The 20,488-nt window shown below is 44.3% G+C and overlaps 1 protein-coding gene across 3 annotated transcripts in view; it reads left to right on the top strand.

The window, feature by feature from the left end:
* The window catches only part of OCRL (OCRL inositol polyphosphate-5-phosphatase), a 53,970-nt gene that overhangs the window by 7,361 nt on the left and 26,121 nt on the right, over positions 1–20,488 (top strand). For all 3 annotated transcript variants that reach the window (XM_072123167.1, XM_072123166.1, XM_072123165.1), the window contains 5 exons: positions 9,668–9,781; positions 10,436–10,546; positions 11,888–12,011; positions 14,864–15,028; positions 15,360–15,461. In XM_072123167.1, the coding sequence (XP_071979268.1) occupies positions 9,668–9,781; positions 10,436–10,546; positions 11,888–12,011; positions 14,864–15,028; positions 15,360–15,461 (616 nt within the window). The remainder of the gene's footprint in view (positions 1–9,667; positions 9,782–10,435; positions 10,547–11,887; positions 12,012–14,863; positions 15,029–15,359; positions 15,462–20,488) is intronic.

Here is a 20,488-nt window from a genome sequence, read left to right as displayed (position 1 = left end):
TGCCCTTACTCCCCTCTCGCAGCATAGTGTGGGATGTGCCGCTCATGTAGTATATACTGCGCGAGTGCCTGCAGGTCCTTCCGTCTTGGTCAGTGAGTGTCACTCCGTCTTCTCACCCCTTAGTGACAGATCTGACGCCTCTGACAACCTCTTGTTACATCAATTTTTTGCACAACTTCCTTGAGGCTTGTGGTTTCCTTCGTTGCTACCAGTCAGTAAATGGCTGATATTTTGCACATTCTTCTCGGTCACTGATCAGTTTTCTTTATTTGTGGTGTTTTGACTTTGCCTCACTTTGCCTGAATAGGTTGTGGCTGAAAGAAGAGAATATGGTCAGACAGGGCAACCCCTTTAAATTCTTTGAACACGCATCCCGGGGATCCCAGTCCTGCTTTCATGGATGAAGATTTGTTACAATGTGTCTGTGTGGTGCAGCCTTGATCAGAATCTCACCCAGAGGATATGGGATACATTGTAGTGGGCGATGCTGCCTGCACTGATACAATGTAACAAACCCATCATATAGGAAAAACCTAACATTCTCCTTGAAATGGGAATTATGGATTGTCATGGTGAAGTGTTTGATCCTGCTCCAAGCTCAGGGCTCTTCCAGCTACAGATTATAGGATATGACCTGTTTGCTGATCAATTGGGGTCCTAGATCAACACCCCCACAATCTAAGAAAGAGGGAAGGGCAGTCTAAATCATGACCAGCTGAGTTCTCACACTGTATAGAGACAATAGACTTAGCAGCTGGAGAGCTGTGTTAGTATTAGGGGGTCCTCTCTCCCCTGTGTTAGTATTAGGGGGTCCTCTCTCCCCTGTGTTAGTATTAGGGGGTCCTCTCTCCCCTGTATTAGTATTAGGGGGTCCTCTCTCCCCTGTGTTAGTATTAGGGGGTCCTCTCTCCCCTGTGTTAGTATTAGGGGGTCCTCTCTCCCCTGTGTTAGTATTAGGGGGTCCTCTCTCCCCTGTGTTAATATTAGGGGGTCCTCTCTCCCCTGTGTTGCTATTAGGGGGTCCTCTCTCTCCACTGTGTTAGTATTAGGGGTTCCTCTCTCCCCTGTGTTAGTATTAGGGGGTCCTCTCCCCGTGTTAGTATTTGGGGATCCTCTCTCTAGTTTTAGGGAGGTCTCTCCCTGTGTTAGTATTAGGGGGTCCTCTCTCCCCTGTGTTAGTATTAGGGGGTCCTCTCTCCCCTGTGTTAGTATTAGGGGGTCCTCTCTCCCCGTGTAAGTATTTGGGAGACCTCTCTCTAGTATTAGGGAGGTCTCTCCCCTGTGTTAGTATTAGGGGGTCCTCTCTCCCCTTTGTTAGTATTAGGGGGTTCTCTCTCCCCTGTGTTAGTATTAGGGGGTCCTCTCTCCCCTGTGTTAGTATTAGGGGGTCCTCTCTCCCCTGTGTTAGTATTAGGGGGTCCTCTCTCCCCGTGTAAGTATTTGGGAGACCTCTCTCTAGTATTAGGGGGTCCACTCTCCCCTGTGTTAGTATTAGGGGGTCCTCTCTCCCCTTTGTTAGTATTAGGGGGTCCTCTCTCCCCTGTGTTAGTTTTAGGGGGTCCTCTCTCCCCTGTGTTAGTATTTGGGGGTCCTCTCTCCCCTGTCTTAGTATTCAGGGGGTCCTCTCTCCCCTGTGTTAGTATTCAGGGGGTCCTCACTCCCCTGTGTTAGTATTCCGGGGTCCTCTCTTCCCTGTGTTAGTATTTGTGGGTCCCCTCTCCCCTGTGTTAGCTGTGTTAGTATTTGTGGATCCTCTCTCCCCTGTGTTAGTATTTGGGGGTCCTCTCGCCCCTGTGTTAGTATTCAGGGGGTCCTCTCGCCCCTGTGTTAGTATTCAGGGGGTCCTCTCTCCCCTGTGTTGGTATTCAGGGGGTCCTCTCTCCCCTGTGTTGGTATTCAGGGGGTCCTCTCTCCCCTGTGTTGGTATTCAGGGGGTCCTCTCTCCCCTGTGTTGGTATTCAGGGGGTCCTCTCTCCCCTGTGTTGGTATTCAGGGGGTCCTCTCTCCCCTGTGTTAGCGTTGGTTAGCGTTACTGGTGTCCATCGCACCTCCAGTTTCCCCTGCGGGTGAGCCCTTGGCTCCTGTCCCAGGTCTCTACCATACAACAGCAGAGGGTTTGTCCTCGTGTAACATGATCAGAGATAGCAGCGGGAGGCCTGACTCACACCCTCCAGGCTTATCAGCCGTCATCTCCTGTGTTCTCAGTAGTTTCCATGTTTCTATCTTCATGTTTTATCTGGAAAATTTATAGTGGTTTAACCCCTGACATGCTGCACAGATGGCACAAAGGGAGAGCAGTGCTCATGGGTTTGACTCTGCCAGAGGTGGGGACAGGGCAATAATGTTCCTGGTTACCCCCTTATATCTACTGGGGTCCCGTCATCCTCCTGCAGCGGGACAATTGTCCAACATCTGTATCTGTGACATAGGAAACCATCAGCAGGTGTGACTGCAGCAAGTGCTACATATTGTCCCTGGAGAGATGTGTAATCATCCCTCACACTGCTGTGTTCTGTGCTCTCTGCAGCCAGTGTTGGGTATTGTCCCTGGAGAGATGTGTAATCAGACCTCACACTGCTGTGCTCTGTGCTCTCTGCAGCCAGTGTTATGTATTGTCCCTGGAGAGATGTGTAATCAGACCTCACACTGCTGTGATCTGTGCTCTCTGCAGCCAGTGTTATGTATTGTCCCTGGTGAGATGTGTAATCATACCTCACACTGCTGTGTTCTGTGCTCTCTGCAGCCAGTGTTATGTTTTGTCCCTGGAGAGATGTGTAATTAGACCTCACACTGCTGTGTTCTGTGCTCTCTGCAGCCAGTGTTGGGTATTGTCCCTGGAGAGATGTGTAATCAGACCTCACACTGCTGTGCTCTGTGCTCTCTGCAGCCAGTGTTAGGTATAGTCTCTGGAGAGATGTGTAATCAGACCTCACACTGCTGTGCTCTGTGCTCTCTGCAGCCAGAGTTAGGTATTGTCTCTGGAGAGATGTGTAATCAGACCTCACACTGCTGTGCTCTGTGCTCTCTGCAGCCAGTGTTATGTATTGTCTCTGGAGAGATGTGTAATCAGACCTCACACTGCTGTGCTCTGTGCTCTCTGCAGCCAGAGTTAGGTATTGTCTCTGGAGAGATGTGTAATCAGACCTCACACTGCTGTGATCTGTGCTCTCTGCAGCCAGTGTTAGGTATTGTCTCTGGAGAGATGTGTAATCAGACCTTTGTCTGTGTTGTTATTAGCACCAGGACTGTGATGTATGGATTTGTATTTGTAGACAGAGGGATTGTCCTCATGCTACTCTGCATGATGCTATTTTTTGCTTTTTTTATCGAAGCAGTATGAGGCTCGTGGTTGAATATTAAGGCAGTCATTCAGAGGGGAGGGGCTGTGTAGCAACCCAATGCATGAAACTAAGAGCACAGCAGTGTGAGGACATGCATCCAGTGTATTTGGAGAAGCTACAATCCTGGAATATAAATCCACAAGTTGTAGGTGTGCTGTCCCTTTTAAATGTAAAAGTTTACATGACATCTTGAGGAAGTGTCCCTAATTTACATAAAGGAGATAGGGCATAGTGTGAGGGCATAAATCACCTGCTGTGCCCTGTAGGGTGTCCTGTGGAGGGGGTGGTGTTGAGCTTTGCACATTGGGTGCGGTGATTGTATGGCCTCCGCTTCACGCTATAGATATGATGTACAGTTTATATATTAGCGAGAGTGTGTAAACAGTGACTGCACCAGCAGCAGAATAGTGAGCGCAGCTCTGGGGTATAATACAGGATGTAACTCAAGATCAGTACAGGATAAGTAATGTCATGTATGTACACAGTGACTGCACCAGCAGCAGAATAGTGAGCGCAGCTCTGGGGTATAATACAGGATGTAACTCAAGATCAGTACAGGATAAGTAATGTCATGTATGTACACAGTCACTGCACCAGCATCAGAATAGTGAGTGCAGCTCTGGAGTATAATACTGGATGTAACTCAGGATCAGTACCGGATAAGTAATGTCATGTATGTACGCAGTGACTGCACCAGCAGAATAGTGAGTGCAGCTCTGGAGTATAATACAGGATGTAACTCAGGATCAGCACAGGATAAGTAATGTCATGTATGTACACAGTGACTGCACCAGGAGCAGAATAGTGAGTGCAGCTCTGGGGTATAATACAGGATGTAACTCGGGCTCAGTACAGGATAATTAATGTCATGTATGTACACAGTGACTGCAGCAGAATAGTGAGTGCAGCTCTGGAGTATAATACAGGATGTAACTCAGGATCAGTACAGGATAAGTAATGTCATGTATGTACACAGTGACTGCACCAGCAGCAGAATAGTGAGTGCAGCTCTGGGGTATAATACAGGATGTAACTCAGGGTCAGTACATGATAAGTAATGTCATGTATGTACACAGCGACTGCACCAGCATAATAGTGAGTGCAGCTCTGGGGTATAATACAGGATGTAACTCAGGATCAGTACAGGATAAGTAATGTCATGTATGTACACAGTGACTGCACCAGCAGCAGAATAGTGAGTGCAGCTCTGGGGTATAATACAGGATGTAACTCAGGGTCAGTACATGATAAGTAATGTCATGTATGTACACAGTGACTGCACCAGCAGCAGAATAGTGAGCGCAGCTCTGGGGTATAATACAGGATGTAACTCAGGGTCAGTACATAATAAGTAATGTCATGTATGTACACAGTGACTGCACCAGCAGCAGAATAGTGAGTGCAGCTCTGGGGTATAATACAGGATGTAACTCAGGATCAGTACAGGATAAGTAATGTCATGTATGTACACAGTGACTGCACCAGCAGCAGAATAGTGAGTGCAGCTCTGGAGTATAATACATGATGTAACTCAGGATCAGTACAGGATAAGTAATGTCATGTATGTACACAGTGACTGCACCAGCAGCAGAATAGTGAGCGCAGCTCTGGGGTATAATACAGGATGTAACTCAAGATCAGTACAGGATAAGTAATGTCATGTATGTACACAGTGACTGCACCAGCAGCAGAATAGTGAGCGCAGCTCTGGGGTATAATACAGGATGTAACTCAAGATCAGTACAGGATAAGTAATGTCATGTATGTACACAGTCACTGCACCAGCATCAGAATAGTGAGTGCAGCTCTGGAGTATAATACTGGATGTAACTCAGGATCAGTACCGGATAAGTAATGTCATGTATGTACGCAGTGACTGCACCAGCAGAATAGTGAGTGCAGCTCTGGAGTATAATACAGGATGTAACTCAGGATCAGCACAGGATAAGTAATGTCATGTATGTACACAGTGACTGCACCAGGAGCAGAATAGTGAGTGCAGCTCTGGGGTATAATACAGGATGTAACTCGGGCTCAGTACAGGATAATTAATGTCATGTATGTACACAGTGACTGCAGCAGAATAGTGAGTGCAGCTCTGGAGTATAATACAGGATGTAACTCAGGATCAGTACAGGATAAGTAATGTCATGTATGTACACAGTGACTGCACCAGCAGCAGAATAGTGAGTGCAGCTCTGGGGTATAATACAGGATGTAACTCAGGGTCAGTACATGATAAGTAATGTCATGTATGTACACAGTGACTGCACCAGCATAATAGTGAGTGCAGCTCTGGGGTATAATACAGGATGTAACTCAGGATCAGTACAGGATAAGTAATGTCATGTATGTACACAGTGACTGCACCAGCAGCAGAATAGTGAGTGCAGCTCTGGGGTATAATACAGGATGTAACTCAGGGTCAGTACATGATAAGTAATGTCATGTATGTACACAGTGACTGCACCAGCAGCAGAATAGTGAGCGCAGCTCTGGGGTATAATACAGGATGTAACTCAGGGTCAGTACATAATAAGTAATGTCATGTATGTACACAGTGACTGCACCAGCAGCAGAATAGTGAGTGCAGCTCTGGGGTATAATACAGGATGTAACTCAGGATCAGTACAGGATAAGTAATGTCATGTATGTACACAGTGACTGCACCAGCAGCAGAATAGTGAGTGCAGCTCTGGAGTATAATACATGATGTAACTCAGGATCAGTACAGGATAAGTAATGTCATGTATGTACACAGTGACTGCACCAGCAGCAGAATAGTGAGTGCAGCTCTGGGGTATAATACAGGATGTAACTCAGGATCAGTACAGGATAAGTAATGTCATGTATATACACAGTGACTGCACCAGCAGCAGAATAGTGAGTGCAGCTCTGGAGTATAATACAGGATGTAACTCAGGATCAGTACAGGATAAGTAATGTCATGTATGTACACAGTGACTGCACCAGCAGCAGAATAGTGAGTGCAGCTCTGGGGTATAATACAGGATGTAACTCAGGATCAGTACAGGATAAGTAATGTCATGTATGTATACGGTGACTGCACCAGCAGCAGAATAGTGAGTTCAGCACTGGAATATAACACAGGATGTAACTCAGGATCAGTACAGGATAAGTAATGCCATGTATGTACACAGTGACTGCACCAGCAGCAGAATAGTGAGTGCAGCTCTGGGGTATAATACAGGATGTAACTCAGGATCAGTACAGGATAAGTAATGTCATGTATGTACACAGTGACTGCACCAGCAGCAGAATAGTGAGTGCAGCTCTGGAGTATAATACAGGATGTAACTCAGGATCAGTACAGGATAAGTAATGTCATGTATGTACACAGTGACTGCACCAGCAGCAGATAGTGAGTGCAGCTCTGGAGTATAATACAGGATGTAACTCAGGATCAGTACAGGATAAGTAATGTCATGTATGTACACAGTGACTGCACCAGCAGCAGAATAGTGAGTGCAGCTCTGGAGTATAATACAGGATGTAGTGTTGGCTGATGTAACGCTATATACTATACACAGTTGTCAGGGCTTGTACGTGTGAGGCTCGGGGCAGGTCTTTGTTCTGTGTATTCTTGGATGTATCCGGTTGCTGTAAGTAAATACGTCTTGTGTATCACTAGGAAACCCGTCTGTTCAGTCTCCTCTCATGTGAAATGTGTGGATTTTTTCGGGATTTTCTGCTCCACTTTGAGAAAAGAAGTTAAAAGTTGTTAAACAGAGTTATTTTAGATTCCTTTATAGTGAGTGTTATCAGCCCACCCTGTGTATGAGCTCAGTCTCGCCCCTCCCCGCACCCCCTGCATGTTCAGTCTGCGCCTGATGTTACTTCTTTGTGCAGTGACCTCAGCGTTTTATAGATGGGTGTGGTCACAATCTTTACTCCACCCACACCTAGAGCTGCATTCACTATTCTGCTGCTTTTCTCTATGATGATAGGTTAATACAGTCTGTGGTGCATTGTGGAACTGCTCTGGGTGTGACTAGAGTAACAATGGTCAACCACGGGGTTATGTTAGGCTCTTGTTACTCTTTATTAAAGGGACTAGTTTCAGTATAGTAGTCTAGTGGTAGAAGGGAGGGGCACAGGGCACAGCTTAATAGTCCTCCTCCTATCCCCTGTTATATCTGACTTCCTCCTCTTACCCCCTCGTTATCACTGATTACCTCCTTTTACCCCCTGGTATCTCTGATTTCTTCCACTTACCCCCGTTATCTCTGATTTCATTCCCTTACCTCTTGGTATCTCTGATTTCCTCCTCTTACCCCCTCGTTATCTCTGATTTCCTCCTCTTACCCCCTCGTTATTTCTGATTTCCTCCTCTTACCCCTTGGTATCTCTGATTTCCTCCTCTTACCCCCGTTATCTCTGATTTCCTCCTCTTACCCCCGTTATCTCTGATTTCATTCCCTTACCCCTTGGTATCTCTGATTTCCTCCTCTTACCCCCTCGTTATCTCTGATTTCCTCCTCTTACCCCTCATTATCTCTGATTTCTTTCTCTTACCCACTGTTATCTCTGATTTCCTCCTCTTACCCACTGTTATCTCTGATTTCATTCCCTTACCCACTGTTATCTCTGATTTCCTCCTCTTACCCACTGTTATCTGTGATTTCATTCCCTTACCTCCCGTTATCTCTGATTTCCTCCTCTTACCCCTCATTATCTCTGATTTCTTTCTCTTACCCACTGTTATCTCTGATTTCCTCCTCTTACCCACTGTTATCTCTGATTTCATTCCCTCACCCACTGTTATCTCTGATTTCCTCCTCTTACCCACTGTTATCTGTGATTTCATTCCCTTACCTCCCGTTATCTCTGATTTCCTCCTCTTACCCCGGTTATCTCTGATCTCCTCCTCTTACCCCCGTTATCTCTGATTTCATTCCCTTACCCCTTGGTATCTCTGATTTCCTCCTCTTACCCCGGTTATCTCTGATTTCCTCCTCTTACCCCCTGGTATCTCTGATTTCTTTCTCTTAACCCTCGTTGTTGTCTCTGATTTCCTCCTCTTACCCCCCATTATCTCTGATTTCTTTCTATTACCCACTGTTATCTCTGATTTCTTCCTCTTACCCACTGTTATCTCTGATTTCATTCCCTTACCTCCCGTTATCTCTGATTTCCTCCTCTTACCCCTCATTATCTCTGATTTCCTCCTCTTACCCACTGTTATCTCTGATTTCCTCCTCTTACCCCCCGTTATCTCTGATTTCCTCCTCTTACCCCCCGTTATCTCTGATTTCCTCCTCTTACCCCCCGTTATCTCTGATTTCCTCCTCTTACCCCTCATTATCTCTTATTTCCTCCTCTTACCCCCTCATTATCTCTGATTTCCTCCTCTTACCCCTCATTATCTCTGATTTCTTTCTCTTACCCACTGTTATCTCTGATTTCATTCCCTTACCTCCTGTTATCTCTGATTTCATTCCCTTACCTCCCGTTATCTCTGATTTCATTCCCTTACCCCCTCATTATCTCTGATTTCATTCCCTTACCCCCTCATTATCTCTGATTTCCTCCTCTTACCCCCTCGTTATCTCTGATTTCATTCCCTTACCCCTTGGTATCTCTGATTTCCTCCTCTTACCCCCTTGGTATCTCTGATTTCCTCCTCTTACCCCCTCGTTATCTCTGATTTCATTCCCTTACCCCCTGGTATCTCTGATTTCCTCCTCTTACCCCCTCGTTATCTCTGATTTCATTCCCTTACCCCCTGGTATCTCTGATTTCCTCCTCTTACCCCCTCGTTATCTCTGATTTCATTCCCTTACCCCCTGGTATCTTTGATTTCCTCCTCTTACCCCCTCGTTATCTCTGATTTCCTTCTCCTACCCCCTGGTATCTCTGATTTCCTCCTCTTACCCCCTCATTATCTCTGATTTTCTCCTCTTACCCCCTGGTATCTCTGATTTTCTCCTCTTACCCCCTCGTTATCTCTGATTTCCTTCTCCTACCCCCTCTTTTTCTGTGATTTTTTTCTCCTACCCCCTGATATCTCTGATTTCCTTCTCCTACCCCCTCATTATCTCTGATTTTCTCCTCTTACCCCCTGGTATCTCTGATTTTCTCCTCTTACCCCCTGGTATCTCTGATTTCCTCCTCTTACCCCCTGGTATCTCTGATTTCCTCCTCTTACCCCCCATTATCTCTGATTTCATTCCCTTGCCTCCCGTTATCTCTGATTTCATCCTCTTACCCCCGTTATCTCTGATTTCCTCCTCTTACCCCTCATTATCTCTGATTTCCTTCTCCTACCCCCTGGTATCTCTGATTTCCTCTTTCTCTTCTTGCAGGTGGCTGTAAGGTGCGGATCCAGGCCGACCCCTGGTCCTCGGAGAGGTTATTTGAGATCCCGGACGAGGAGCGCTGCATAGAGCTGTTGAGCGAAATGCGTCTTATACAGGAAGGTAATGGACTGAGCTCAGACCTCTGCTTGCTTTCAATGAATAAGAACGTCCTTAGTGGCTGGATATACAGACTGTACAGCTGCAGACAATCCTCTGAGAGATGAGCATGTGTTTTGTTACAGTGTATCAGTGCAGGAGAAGGGGATCAGTCTGAGATTCGGCCTCTTTAGGTCTTTTTTTGTTCCTTTTTTTCATTATCTGACAGCAAGCAGAGATCTTGTAAACTGCAACCCAAAGGCTTGTGTGTAGGGTGTATCCATTTTTGTACAATGCACCATGGGACTGGTGATAAGTGCTCGGACCCCCACACATTGAGAGTATAGGGGTCCACAAGTTCCCTGAAGTGGAGACCATGGGGATGTGCTTCAGGGTAGGTTGTGTCCACCAATGCTCCATTAGGCACAGGACACTTCAGGGGGACCTGGTCACCCCCAATCTTCTGCCTGTGTGGGGTCCTATCATGATACATGTAGTCCGCATGCCAGTTTGTGTGATTTTTGGCATCAATGTTTTCACTTGTGCTGCAGTACCGGACGTGTCCTAAACGAGGTGATGGCGCTGTGACCTGCCAACAGTTACCATATTCCTTTATTCTAAACCCAAACTTCTATCCTGTAATCCCCCTTTAACCCTGTGTGTAATCCTCTATGACAGGTGCAGTCCGTGGTAAACCCCCTCGACCAGACAAGAAAGAGTCGTCCAATTGGTACCAGACGGCAGAGAAGATCAGCGCCCCCCTGGCTGCACCGCTGCCCCCTGTCCCAGGTAATGCAGGACCCTTAAAGGGACCTTTACCTTCTTATAAATCGGCCAAAATGGTCTCAAACTCCACAGCCCTGCACAACCATACGGATGATGGTCTCATGGTCTGTTTGCAACTTAATCCTATTCAAGTGAGTGGGGCTGAGCTGCAATACCAAGTCCAGCCACTAAGCAGTGTACGGCGCCGTGTGCTTGGTGAGGAGGCTGCAGCTCTCATCTGATTTCTCCTTTTAACCCCTCACCGACATGTGACATAATAGTACATGTCGGGTCCCGGTACATGGAGAGGGCTCGCGGGCCGAGCCCTCTCCATAGCCGGTAAGTCTTTGCTGCATATTGCAGCAAAGGCTTACCAGTAACACCCGCAATCGGTGCCGTCGCCATGGTAACTTCGGGTCTCACGAAGACCCGAATCTACTTCGGGTTAACCCATTCATTACCATGTGCTGTCAGCACATGGTAATGTATGAGTAGTAAAATCCCCATATACTGCCATACTGTAGTATGGCAGTATATGATAGGATCGATCAGACAACCTAGGGTTAAAGTACCCTAGGGAGTCTGAAAAATGGTAAAAATAAAAATTAAAAAAAAGTTAAAATAAAAAAATTATAATTAAAAAACCCTAAAAATTCAAATCACCCCCCTTTCCCTAGAATTGATATAAATAAACAGAAAAATCATAAACACATTAGGTATTGCCGCGTCCGAAAATGCCCGATCTAACAAAATATGATAACGGGTTTTCACTGCGTTTACCCCCGTAAAGGAAAATCGCGCCCAAAGTCGAAAATGGCACTTTTTTGCCATTTAAAAATTTTTTTTAAATTCTATAGAAAGTGATCAAAAGGTCGTACAGTCCTAAAAATGATAACATTGTAAACGTCATCAAAATCCGCAAAAAACGACACCACCCACAGCTCCATACACCAAAGTATGAAAAAGTTATTAGCCCCAGAAAAATCCCCCAAAATCCCCCAAAAAAATTTTGTACAGGAGGTTTTAATTTTTGTAAATGTAAATGTAAATTTGGGGTGCACAGTAAAATCCAAGCCCACAAGAATACGGCACAAATGCGTTTTTTTACCAATTACACTGCATTTGAAATTTTTTTCCTGGTACACGGCATGAAATATTAAATACCACCATTTTGAAGTGTAATTTGTTACGCAGAAAATAAGCCATCACACAGCTCTGTACATGGAAAAATAAAAAAGTTACAGATTTTTGAATGTGGGGAGTGAAAAATGAAAACGCAAAATCGAAAAAGGGCCGCGGCGGGAAGGGGTTAAGGGTTTATAAATTGTGCATCACTCAATGTCTCCCGTTCTATTTATTTCTCAGTGAATTTGGGATTTGACGATAATTTCAGCAACTCGAATCATGTTACTAGAAGAAATCTGCAAAATCAACCGCAGGGATCACGGAGAGAACCGCCGCCCCCTCCCCCGCCTCCCCCGGACAGACCGTAAGTTGGTCCCAGCTGGAAATCTCCATTGTCTTGTTGGTGATGTTTGGTATTGATAGGAAAGTTGTGGCGTCAGGTAGAAGCAGATCAGTACAACGGGAGAATCTGTGGACCTGAAACCATGTTATAGTAAAAGGAATACACGTCACTCGAGGTCTTGAGGATTTTTTAGGATGCACAAGTAGGCTACAACACCATATTCATAAATAAAGAAAAAGTGGCACCCCTTGGTTTTTTGAAGAAAGACGAGTGTGTGTACTTGACCTTTCCATAGATGGTGGATGTAGCAGTGTGTATACTCGACCTTCCCATAGATGGTGGATGTAGCAGTGCGTGTACTCGACCTTCCCATAGATGGTGGATGCAGCGGCAGTGTGTATACTCGACCTTCCCATAGATGGTGGATGTAGCAGTGTGTATACTCGACCTTCCCATAGATGGTGGATGCAGCGGCAGTGTGTATACTCGACCTTCCCATAGATGGTGGATGCAGCGGCAGTGTGTATACTCGACCTTCCCATAGATGGTGGATGCAGCGGCAGTGTGTGTACTTGACCTTTCCATAGATGGTGGATGCAGTGGCAGTGTGTATACTCGACCTTCCCATAGATGGTGGATGCAGTGGCAGTGTGTATACTCGACCTTCCCATAGATGGTGGATGCAGCGGCAGTGTGTATACTCGACCTTCCCATAGATGGTGGATGCAGCGGCAGTGTGTATACTCGACCTTCCCATAGATGGTGGAAGCAGTGGCAGTGTGTATACTCGACCTTCCCATAGATGGTGGATGCAGCGGCAGTGTGTATACTCGACCTTCCCATAGATGGTGGATGCAGCGGCAGTGTGTATACTCGACCTTCCCATAGATGGTGGATGCAGCGGCAGTGTATATACTCGACCTTCCCATAGATGGTGGATGCAGTGGCAGTGTGTATACTTGACCTTCCCATAGATGGTGGATGCAGCGGCAGTGTGTATACTCGACCTTCCCATAGATGGTGGATACAGCAGCAGTGTGTATACTCGACCTTCCCATAGATGGTGGATACAGCAGCAGTGTGTATACTCGACCTTCCCATAGATGGTGGATGCAGTGTATATACTCGACCTTCCCATAGATGGTGGATGCAGTGTATATACTCGACCTTCCCATAGATGGTGGATGCAGTGTATATACTCGACCTTCCCATAGATGGTGGATGCAGTGTATATACTCGACCTTCCCATAGATGGTGGATGCAGTGTATATACTCGACCTTCCCATAGATGGTGGATGCAGTGTATATACTCGACCTTCCCATAGATGGTGGATGCAGTGTATATACTCGACCTTCCCATAGATGGTGGATGCAGTGTATATACTCGACCTTCTCATAGATGGGGAATGCAGCGGTATTGCAGTAATGTACATGGGGAGGAGCACTGTGTAGTTATGATCAGCAGGGCCCATTATAAGCTGCAGTACCAAGCATATCCACTATACAATGGATGGCACTGTGCTTGCTGAGAGGCTGCTTGCTAAAAGATAATTGAAATTTGCCAATTGTCTGCAGCTTTGGATGTGACTGGAGTACATGTCATGATTTAGTTCACATGTGGACAGGATGAGTAAACTTTTTATTGCTCATCAGCCTGTAAAATTTGGTTCTTCAAAGGCGGCGTGACGATGGAGGGAGGGGATGAGGACGCGTGAATGATGGGGGAAGTCACGGCTGCAGAGCAAAACCATCGGAATTAGAGAGGAAAAAATACAATTAATGGAGTCATTGAATATGCAAATAAATAATAAAAATATAATATAAAAATCAAACTACTAATGATAACAAACACTTGAGTGGCCTCATGAGAAAACTCATCTCCCCCTCATATTGTGACCTCTGACCTCCGGCTCATACTGTGGACCCTTGCCTCCCGCTCACATTGTGGCCGGTCATCTTCCCATAATATTGTGGACGCCCTCATCTCCCCAAATTGTGGCTTCTCTCCTCTCCTCCTCGTATTGTGGCCCCTCTCCTCCTCGTATTGTGGCCCCTCTCCTCCTCGTATTGTGGCCCCTCTCCTCTCTTCCTCGTATTGTGGCCCCTCTCCTCTCTTCCTCGTATTGTGGCCCCTCTCCTCTCTTCCTCGTATTGTGGCCCCTCTCCTCTCTTCCTCGTATTGTGGCCCCTCTCCTCTCTTCCTCGTATTGTGGCCCCTCTCATCTCTTCCTCGTATTGTGGCCCCTCTCATCTCTTCCTCGTATTGTGGCCCCTCTCATCATCTCCTTATATGGTGGCTTCTCTCCTCTCCTCCTCGTATTGTGGCCCCTCTCCTCTCTTCCTCGTATTGTGACCCCTCTCATCATCTCCTTATATTGTGGCCCCTTATCCACCCCTCATATTATGGTCTCTCATCTCCTCCTCATGTTGTAGCCCCTTTCATCTATCCCTTATATTGTACCCCCCACGCATTCCCAAATATTGTGGACCGCTTCTCGTCTTCCCTCATGTTGTGGGCACCCTCTCATATCCCCCCCTCTCATAGCCCCCCATACTGTGGACCCTGTCTTATATACCCCCATATTGTAGGATATCTATCAGCTTATTGGTGATGGTCTAAACTCACTGACCAAAGTTAAGAGCTCATCCCATGAATCCGCTATACAATTCTCACCTCCATGATAGAGCGCCCCCGCATGGCAGAGCTGATGTTGTTTCCAAGTATTTCACTAACACTGATACCTGGTAATAAGTCTTCATGAGTAGGACTGAACCATCAACCTACACCCCTATTATTTGGTATCACCTAATGATAAGTAACAGCGCCCCCTGCAGTGTGGCCCTGGGATCACCATCTCCTCCTGTCCTTTCAGGCCGCCTCGCGAGAGCAGGAACCCCGATGGGTGGGGGAGACCTCAGATGACCAACAGTATGAGGAAGCTGCTGGTCCCCGCCAGCCAATCCGGGCAGAGAGAAGGGTTAATCAAGCACATCCTGACCAAGAGAGAGATCGACTACGTCAACATCGAGAACTTCAGGTGAGTGCAGGACTAGGGCAGAGGATCTGTCTTACACTGGAGCTACCTATAGGAGAGATCATTTGCATATATTTCCCAGGAAGCATTGCATGCACCAGCTGCCTCTCCACAATGAGAACCAGTACCGATGTTTACAAGTACATAGAAATTCTGGAATTTTAAATTCATTTCTTGTTGTATCTGGGCTCATTGCATCAATATTTTTATTAACCTACAAAAGTCTTGAGGACAAGGTTCATCTGTGCTAAATGTTATGGGGTGGAGGAGGGGATGTAACTGCAGATTATACAGGAGACGTCCCAGCTGCGTGTAATACCCTCTCCTCCTATAGATTCTTTATAGGAACCTGGAATGTGAACGGCCAGTCCCCTGATGGTGGCCTCGAGCCCTGGCTACACGCGGACCCCGACCCTCCAGATGTCTACGTGATCGGGTAAGAAAAAGGAGATGTGTGTAACATCACAAAGTGGAGAGAATTAGGAATTTTACGGAGGAGCCTATATATTTACACGAGCGGAACATTCCGAACATTAACCCCTCAGGAATGTGACCAAATAGATGGAGCATTATAGTAGTTATATTCTTGTACATAGGGGGCAGTATTATAGTAGTTATATTCTTGTACATAGGGGGCAGTATTATAGTAGTTATATTCTTGTACATAGGGGGCAGTATTATAGTAGTTATATTCTTGTACATAGGGGGCGGTATTATAGTAGTTATATTCTTGTACATAGGGGGCAGTATTATAGTAGTTATATTCTTGTACATATGGGGTAGTATTATAGTAGTTATATTCTTGTACATAGGGGGCAGTATTATAGTAGTTATATTCTTGTACATAGGGGGCAGTATTATAGTAGTTATATTCTTGTACATGGGGGGCAGTATTATAGTAGTTATATTCCTGTACATAGGGGCAGTATTATAGCAGTTATATTCTTGTACATAGAGGGCAGTATTATAGTAGTTATATTCTTGTACATAGAGGGCAGTATTATAGTAGTTATATTCTTGTACATAGGGGGCAGTATTATAGTAGTTATATTCTTGTACATAGGGGCAGTATTATAGTAGTTATATTCCTGTACATAGGGGCAGTATTATAGCAGTTATATTCTTGTACATAGAGGGCAGTATTATAGTAGTTATATTCTTGTACATAGGGGGCAGTATTATAGTAGTTATATTCTTGTACATAGGGGGCAGTATTATAGTAGTTATATTCTTGTACATAGGGTCAGTATTATAGTAGTTATATCCTTGTACATAGGGGGCAGTATTATAGTAGTTATATTCCTGTACATAGGGGGCAGTATTATAGTAGTTATATTCTTGTACATAGGGGGCAGTATTATAGTAGTTATATTCTTGTACATAGGGGGCAGTATTATAGTAGTTATATTCTTGTACATTGGGGGCAGTATTATAGTAGTTATATTCCTGTACATAGGGGGCAGTATTATAGTAGTTATATTCTTGTACATAGGGGGCAGTATTATAGTAGTTATATTCTTGTACATAGGGGGCAGTATTATAGTAGTTATATTCCTGTACATAGGGGGCAGTATTATAGTAGTTATATTCTTGTACATAGGGGCAATATTATAGTAGTTATGTTCTTGTACATAGGGAGCGGTATTATAGTAGTTATATTCTTGTACATAGGGGGCAGTATTATAGTAGTTATATTCTTGTACATAGGGGGCAGTATTATAGTAGTTATATTCTTGTACACAGGGAGCAGTATTATAGTAGTTATATTCTTGTACATAGGGGGCAGTATTATAGTAGTTATATTCCTGTACATAGGGGGCAGTATTATAGTAGTTATCTTCTTGTACATAGGGGCAGTATTATAGTAGTTATATTCTTGTACATAGGGGCAGTATTATAGTAGTTATATTCTTGTACATAGAGGGCAGTATTATAGTAGTTATATTCTTGTACATAGGGGGCAGTATTATAGTAGTTATATTCTTGTACATAGGGGGCAGTATTATAGTAGTTATATTCTTGTACATAGGGGGCAGTATTATAGTAGTTATATTCTTGTACATAGGGGGCAGTATTATAGTAGTTATATTCTTGTACATAGGGGGCAGTATTATAGTAGTTATATTCTTGTACATAGGGGGCAGTATTATAGTAGTTATATTCTTGTACATAGGGGGCAGTATTATAGTAGTTATATTCTTGTACATAGGGGGCTGTATTATAGTAGTTATATTCCTGTACATAGGGGGCAGTATTATAGTAGTTATATTCTTGTATATAGGGAGCAGTATTATAGTAGTTATATTCTTGTACATAGGGGCAGTATTATAGTAGTTATATTCTTATACATAGGGAGCAGTATTATAGTAGTTATCAAAAAAAGAAGAGGAAAATCGGGAAACCGGCACTCATGAAAAAAGGTCCAAGGGTAAGCGACTCTTTAAAAACATGTGGAAGCATTTATTTAGAAAAATATTTTAAAACACTGCTGAATAGCATGGAAAAACATGGACACAGCAATAGACAGTGTGACACGGAAAAAAAGGGGGGGGGGATAGCAGAGGTAACGCGTTTCGGACTCTATTGGGGGGATCTCAGTCCTTAGTCATACCTAGTTTGCTTGTGGTCCTCACCTAGGTTAAATAGTGTTAGCACAAGTGTGCATGAGTGGATTTCCTGCATGGAACCACGCCTCCACAAAGGTGGGGGGGAGAGATTTTTTCGTGAATGGCAACTTGTGTGAAACAATACGTGACATACCTAGATGTACTAGTAAAAATATAATAGGTCATGTCTGTGATTGAGACCCTTTGGATAACGAGTATCAAGATTTAAGATCCAATATGCTTCTTTTGAAAGGAGAAGTTTCTTCCAATCGCCTCCTCTAGGGGGACGAGAAACTTGTTCCATAGCAATAACTTGCATGCTGCTGGTGTTGCCAGCATGAACTTCTTTAAAGTGTTTAGACACCCCTGAGAGGTTCCGGGTGCTGGAAATGGTTTTGGGGTTTGCTGCTGTTATGTGTTCGCTAATTCTGTCTTTGAGCTTCCTCATCGTACAGCCTACATATTGTAGTGAACAGGTGGTACATTGTACTAAGTAAACTAGGTGAGTTGTCTCACAATTCATATGGGTTCTTATATTGTGGATACTGTTCGTACTGTATGAGGAAAATCGTGTGGTTTTATTGACATATTTACATATATTACAGCGTAGACCACCACAGCAGAAACTGCCTGTGGTCTGAAGCCATGTATTTTTGTTTTTACGTACAATGTTAGAAAACGTATTGGGGGAGAGAATATCTCCCAACGTTGTAGCTTTTGTGGAGACAAAAGAAACACCCCCTTCTAAGATTTTTGCAAGTGTGGGCTCATGTTGAAGAAGAGGTAAGTGTCTTTTTATTATGTTAGTAATCTCGTAAAACTGGGTACTGAATTCAGAGCTGAATGTAAGAGTAGGTCTGTTTGGTGTAATTTTAGTAGTGGCTTGTAAGTAGTCGGACCGGGTTTTTTTACTAACTTGGTACATGGCCCGTTTACAAAGCTTTGTGGAGTAACCCCTGTGTTTCAGTCTTTCTGTTATGGTGTGACACTCTGTTTTGTATTGGGACTCTGTGGTACAAGCTCTTTTTGCTCGGATATATTCCCCTATGGGGAGGTTTTTTATTGTATGGGGGGCATGGCAGCTTTTGGAGTGTAGAAGAGTATTTCCTGACGTTTTTTTACGAAAAAGTGAAGTCTGCACTTTGCCTGTTATATTATCCCCTACTAGGGAGATATCTAAAAATGAAATTGTGTTTTGTTTGAATTCATAAGTAAATGTGAGGTTATACGGGTTGTTATTGATGTATTGCATGAAACTGATGACTGCCTCCTGGTCCGAATTCCAGACCAGGAGACAGTCATCTATATATCTGCCATACCAAATAATGTGACTCGAGAAAGGGTTGTGTGGAGAGAATAAGTAATGTTCCTCCCAGAGAGCCATGTAGAGATTTGCCAACGAGGGTGAAAAGCTGGCACCCATCGGGCATCCGAGTTTTTGGATATAGAACCTGGTATTAAACAGAAAAAAGTTGTTAGACAGTAAAAAAGACAAAACTGAAATCATAAAGTCCTGCAAGATGAGATCATAATTACTGAATTTTCTAAGATGGTATTCGAGAGCCTCATTGGCAAGGTTGTGAGGTATAGAGGTGTACAGCGCGGTGACATCGCATGAGAGCCAGTTTGAGGAGGGAGTCCAGTCAAAATCATTCATGGTTGTTAATACTGCTTTTGAGTCTTGTAGATAACCAGGCAGACGGAAAACCAAGGGCTGTAGAAGTTTGTCAAGCCAAATACCCAGTCTTTCTGTAAGTGCCCCCACACTGGATACAATTGGTCTAAAGGGGGGTGGAAAACCAGATTTGTGAGCCTTAGGTAGGGCATAAAATGAGGGACTGACAGGGTCCTTTGGCAGTAAAAATTGGGTGGTTTTTTCGTCAAAAATCCCTAAACAACGTCCTTCTTCCAATAATGACTGTAAATTTTTTGTAATGATGGGGGTAGGATCTTCTCTTAATTTTTGATAAACCGCAGTGTCATTTAGCATTTTTTCTACCTCCTGGAGGTATAGTTCCTTATCCAAAACCACCACAGAGCCTCCCTTATCGGAGGGGCGTATGTAGATATATGGATTGTTTTTTAGTTGATTCATAGCCCTCCGTTCTTGGACTGTGAGATTAGATGGTACTTGTGGTGGTGTAGATTTTTTTGATAGAATTTTTAGCTCCTCTTCCACTATTTCCTGAAATAAGTCCATTTCAATTGTTCTGCTCTTCGTTGGGTAGAAAGAAGTGTTAGTCGCGTTAACCAAATGAGAAGTATTGAGCATGGATATAGGATTTTCTGTCTCTGTGTCCATATCAAGTAAGTGCATTAATGTGATGTTTTCTTGGAAGGTGTTTTTAGGATTGAATTTTTCTTGACCTCTAGTATTTGTTGGTATTGATGCATGATTACTTTCAGTTTTTGAGTTGTTTTCCTCAGGAGTAGAAAAATGTTTTTTTACTGTAAGGAGTCTCATAAATTTGTTAACATCCTTAATAGTCCTATACAAGTTCATATTATTTGTTGGTGCAAATGATAGTCCTTTGTTTAAGATACTGATTTGATTTTGGGATAGGATGCAGGCTGACATGTTTATGACACTTGTATTGGATGCTCCTTGTTTTATTTGGTCCCCATCAGGTGTACACGAGATCCTCTGTGACTGTGTGTTGTGGTCATAATTCTTTTGATGGTAGTTATGTGAGGAAGAAGTACACGTTATTTCTTGGTCTGGCGTGTGGTGTAATTTCTGGGCTGGGTGTCTTTTGGGATGTTTCCTCCCCGATCTTCTGAGTTTTTTGGGGGTTTCTTCCCAATTACTTTGTCGTTTTTTGGAACAGTGTGATTATTGGGATATCTTTCTGTATCT

Source organism: Engystomops pustulosus, chromosome 9 (assembly GCF_040894005.1).
Source record: "Engystomops pustulosus chromosome 9, aEngPut4.maternal, whole genome shotgun sequence".
In the NCBI taxonomy this organism is placed as follows: Eukaryota; Metazoa; Chordata; class Amphibia; order Anura; family Leptodactylidae; genus Engystomops; species Engystomops pustulosus.
This window is presented reverse-complemented; position numbering and strand designations above follow the sequence as displayed.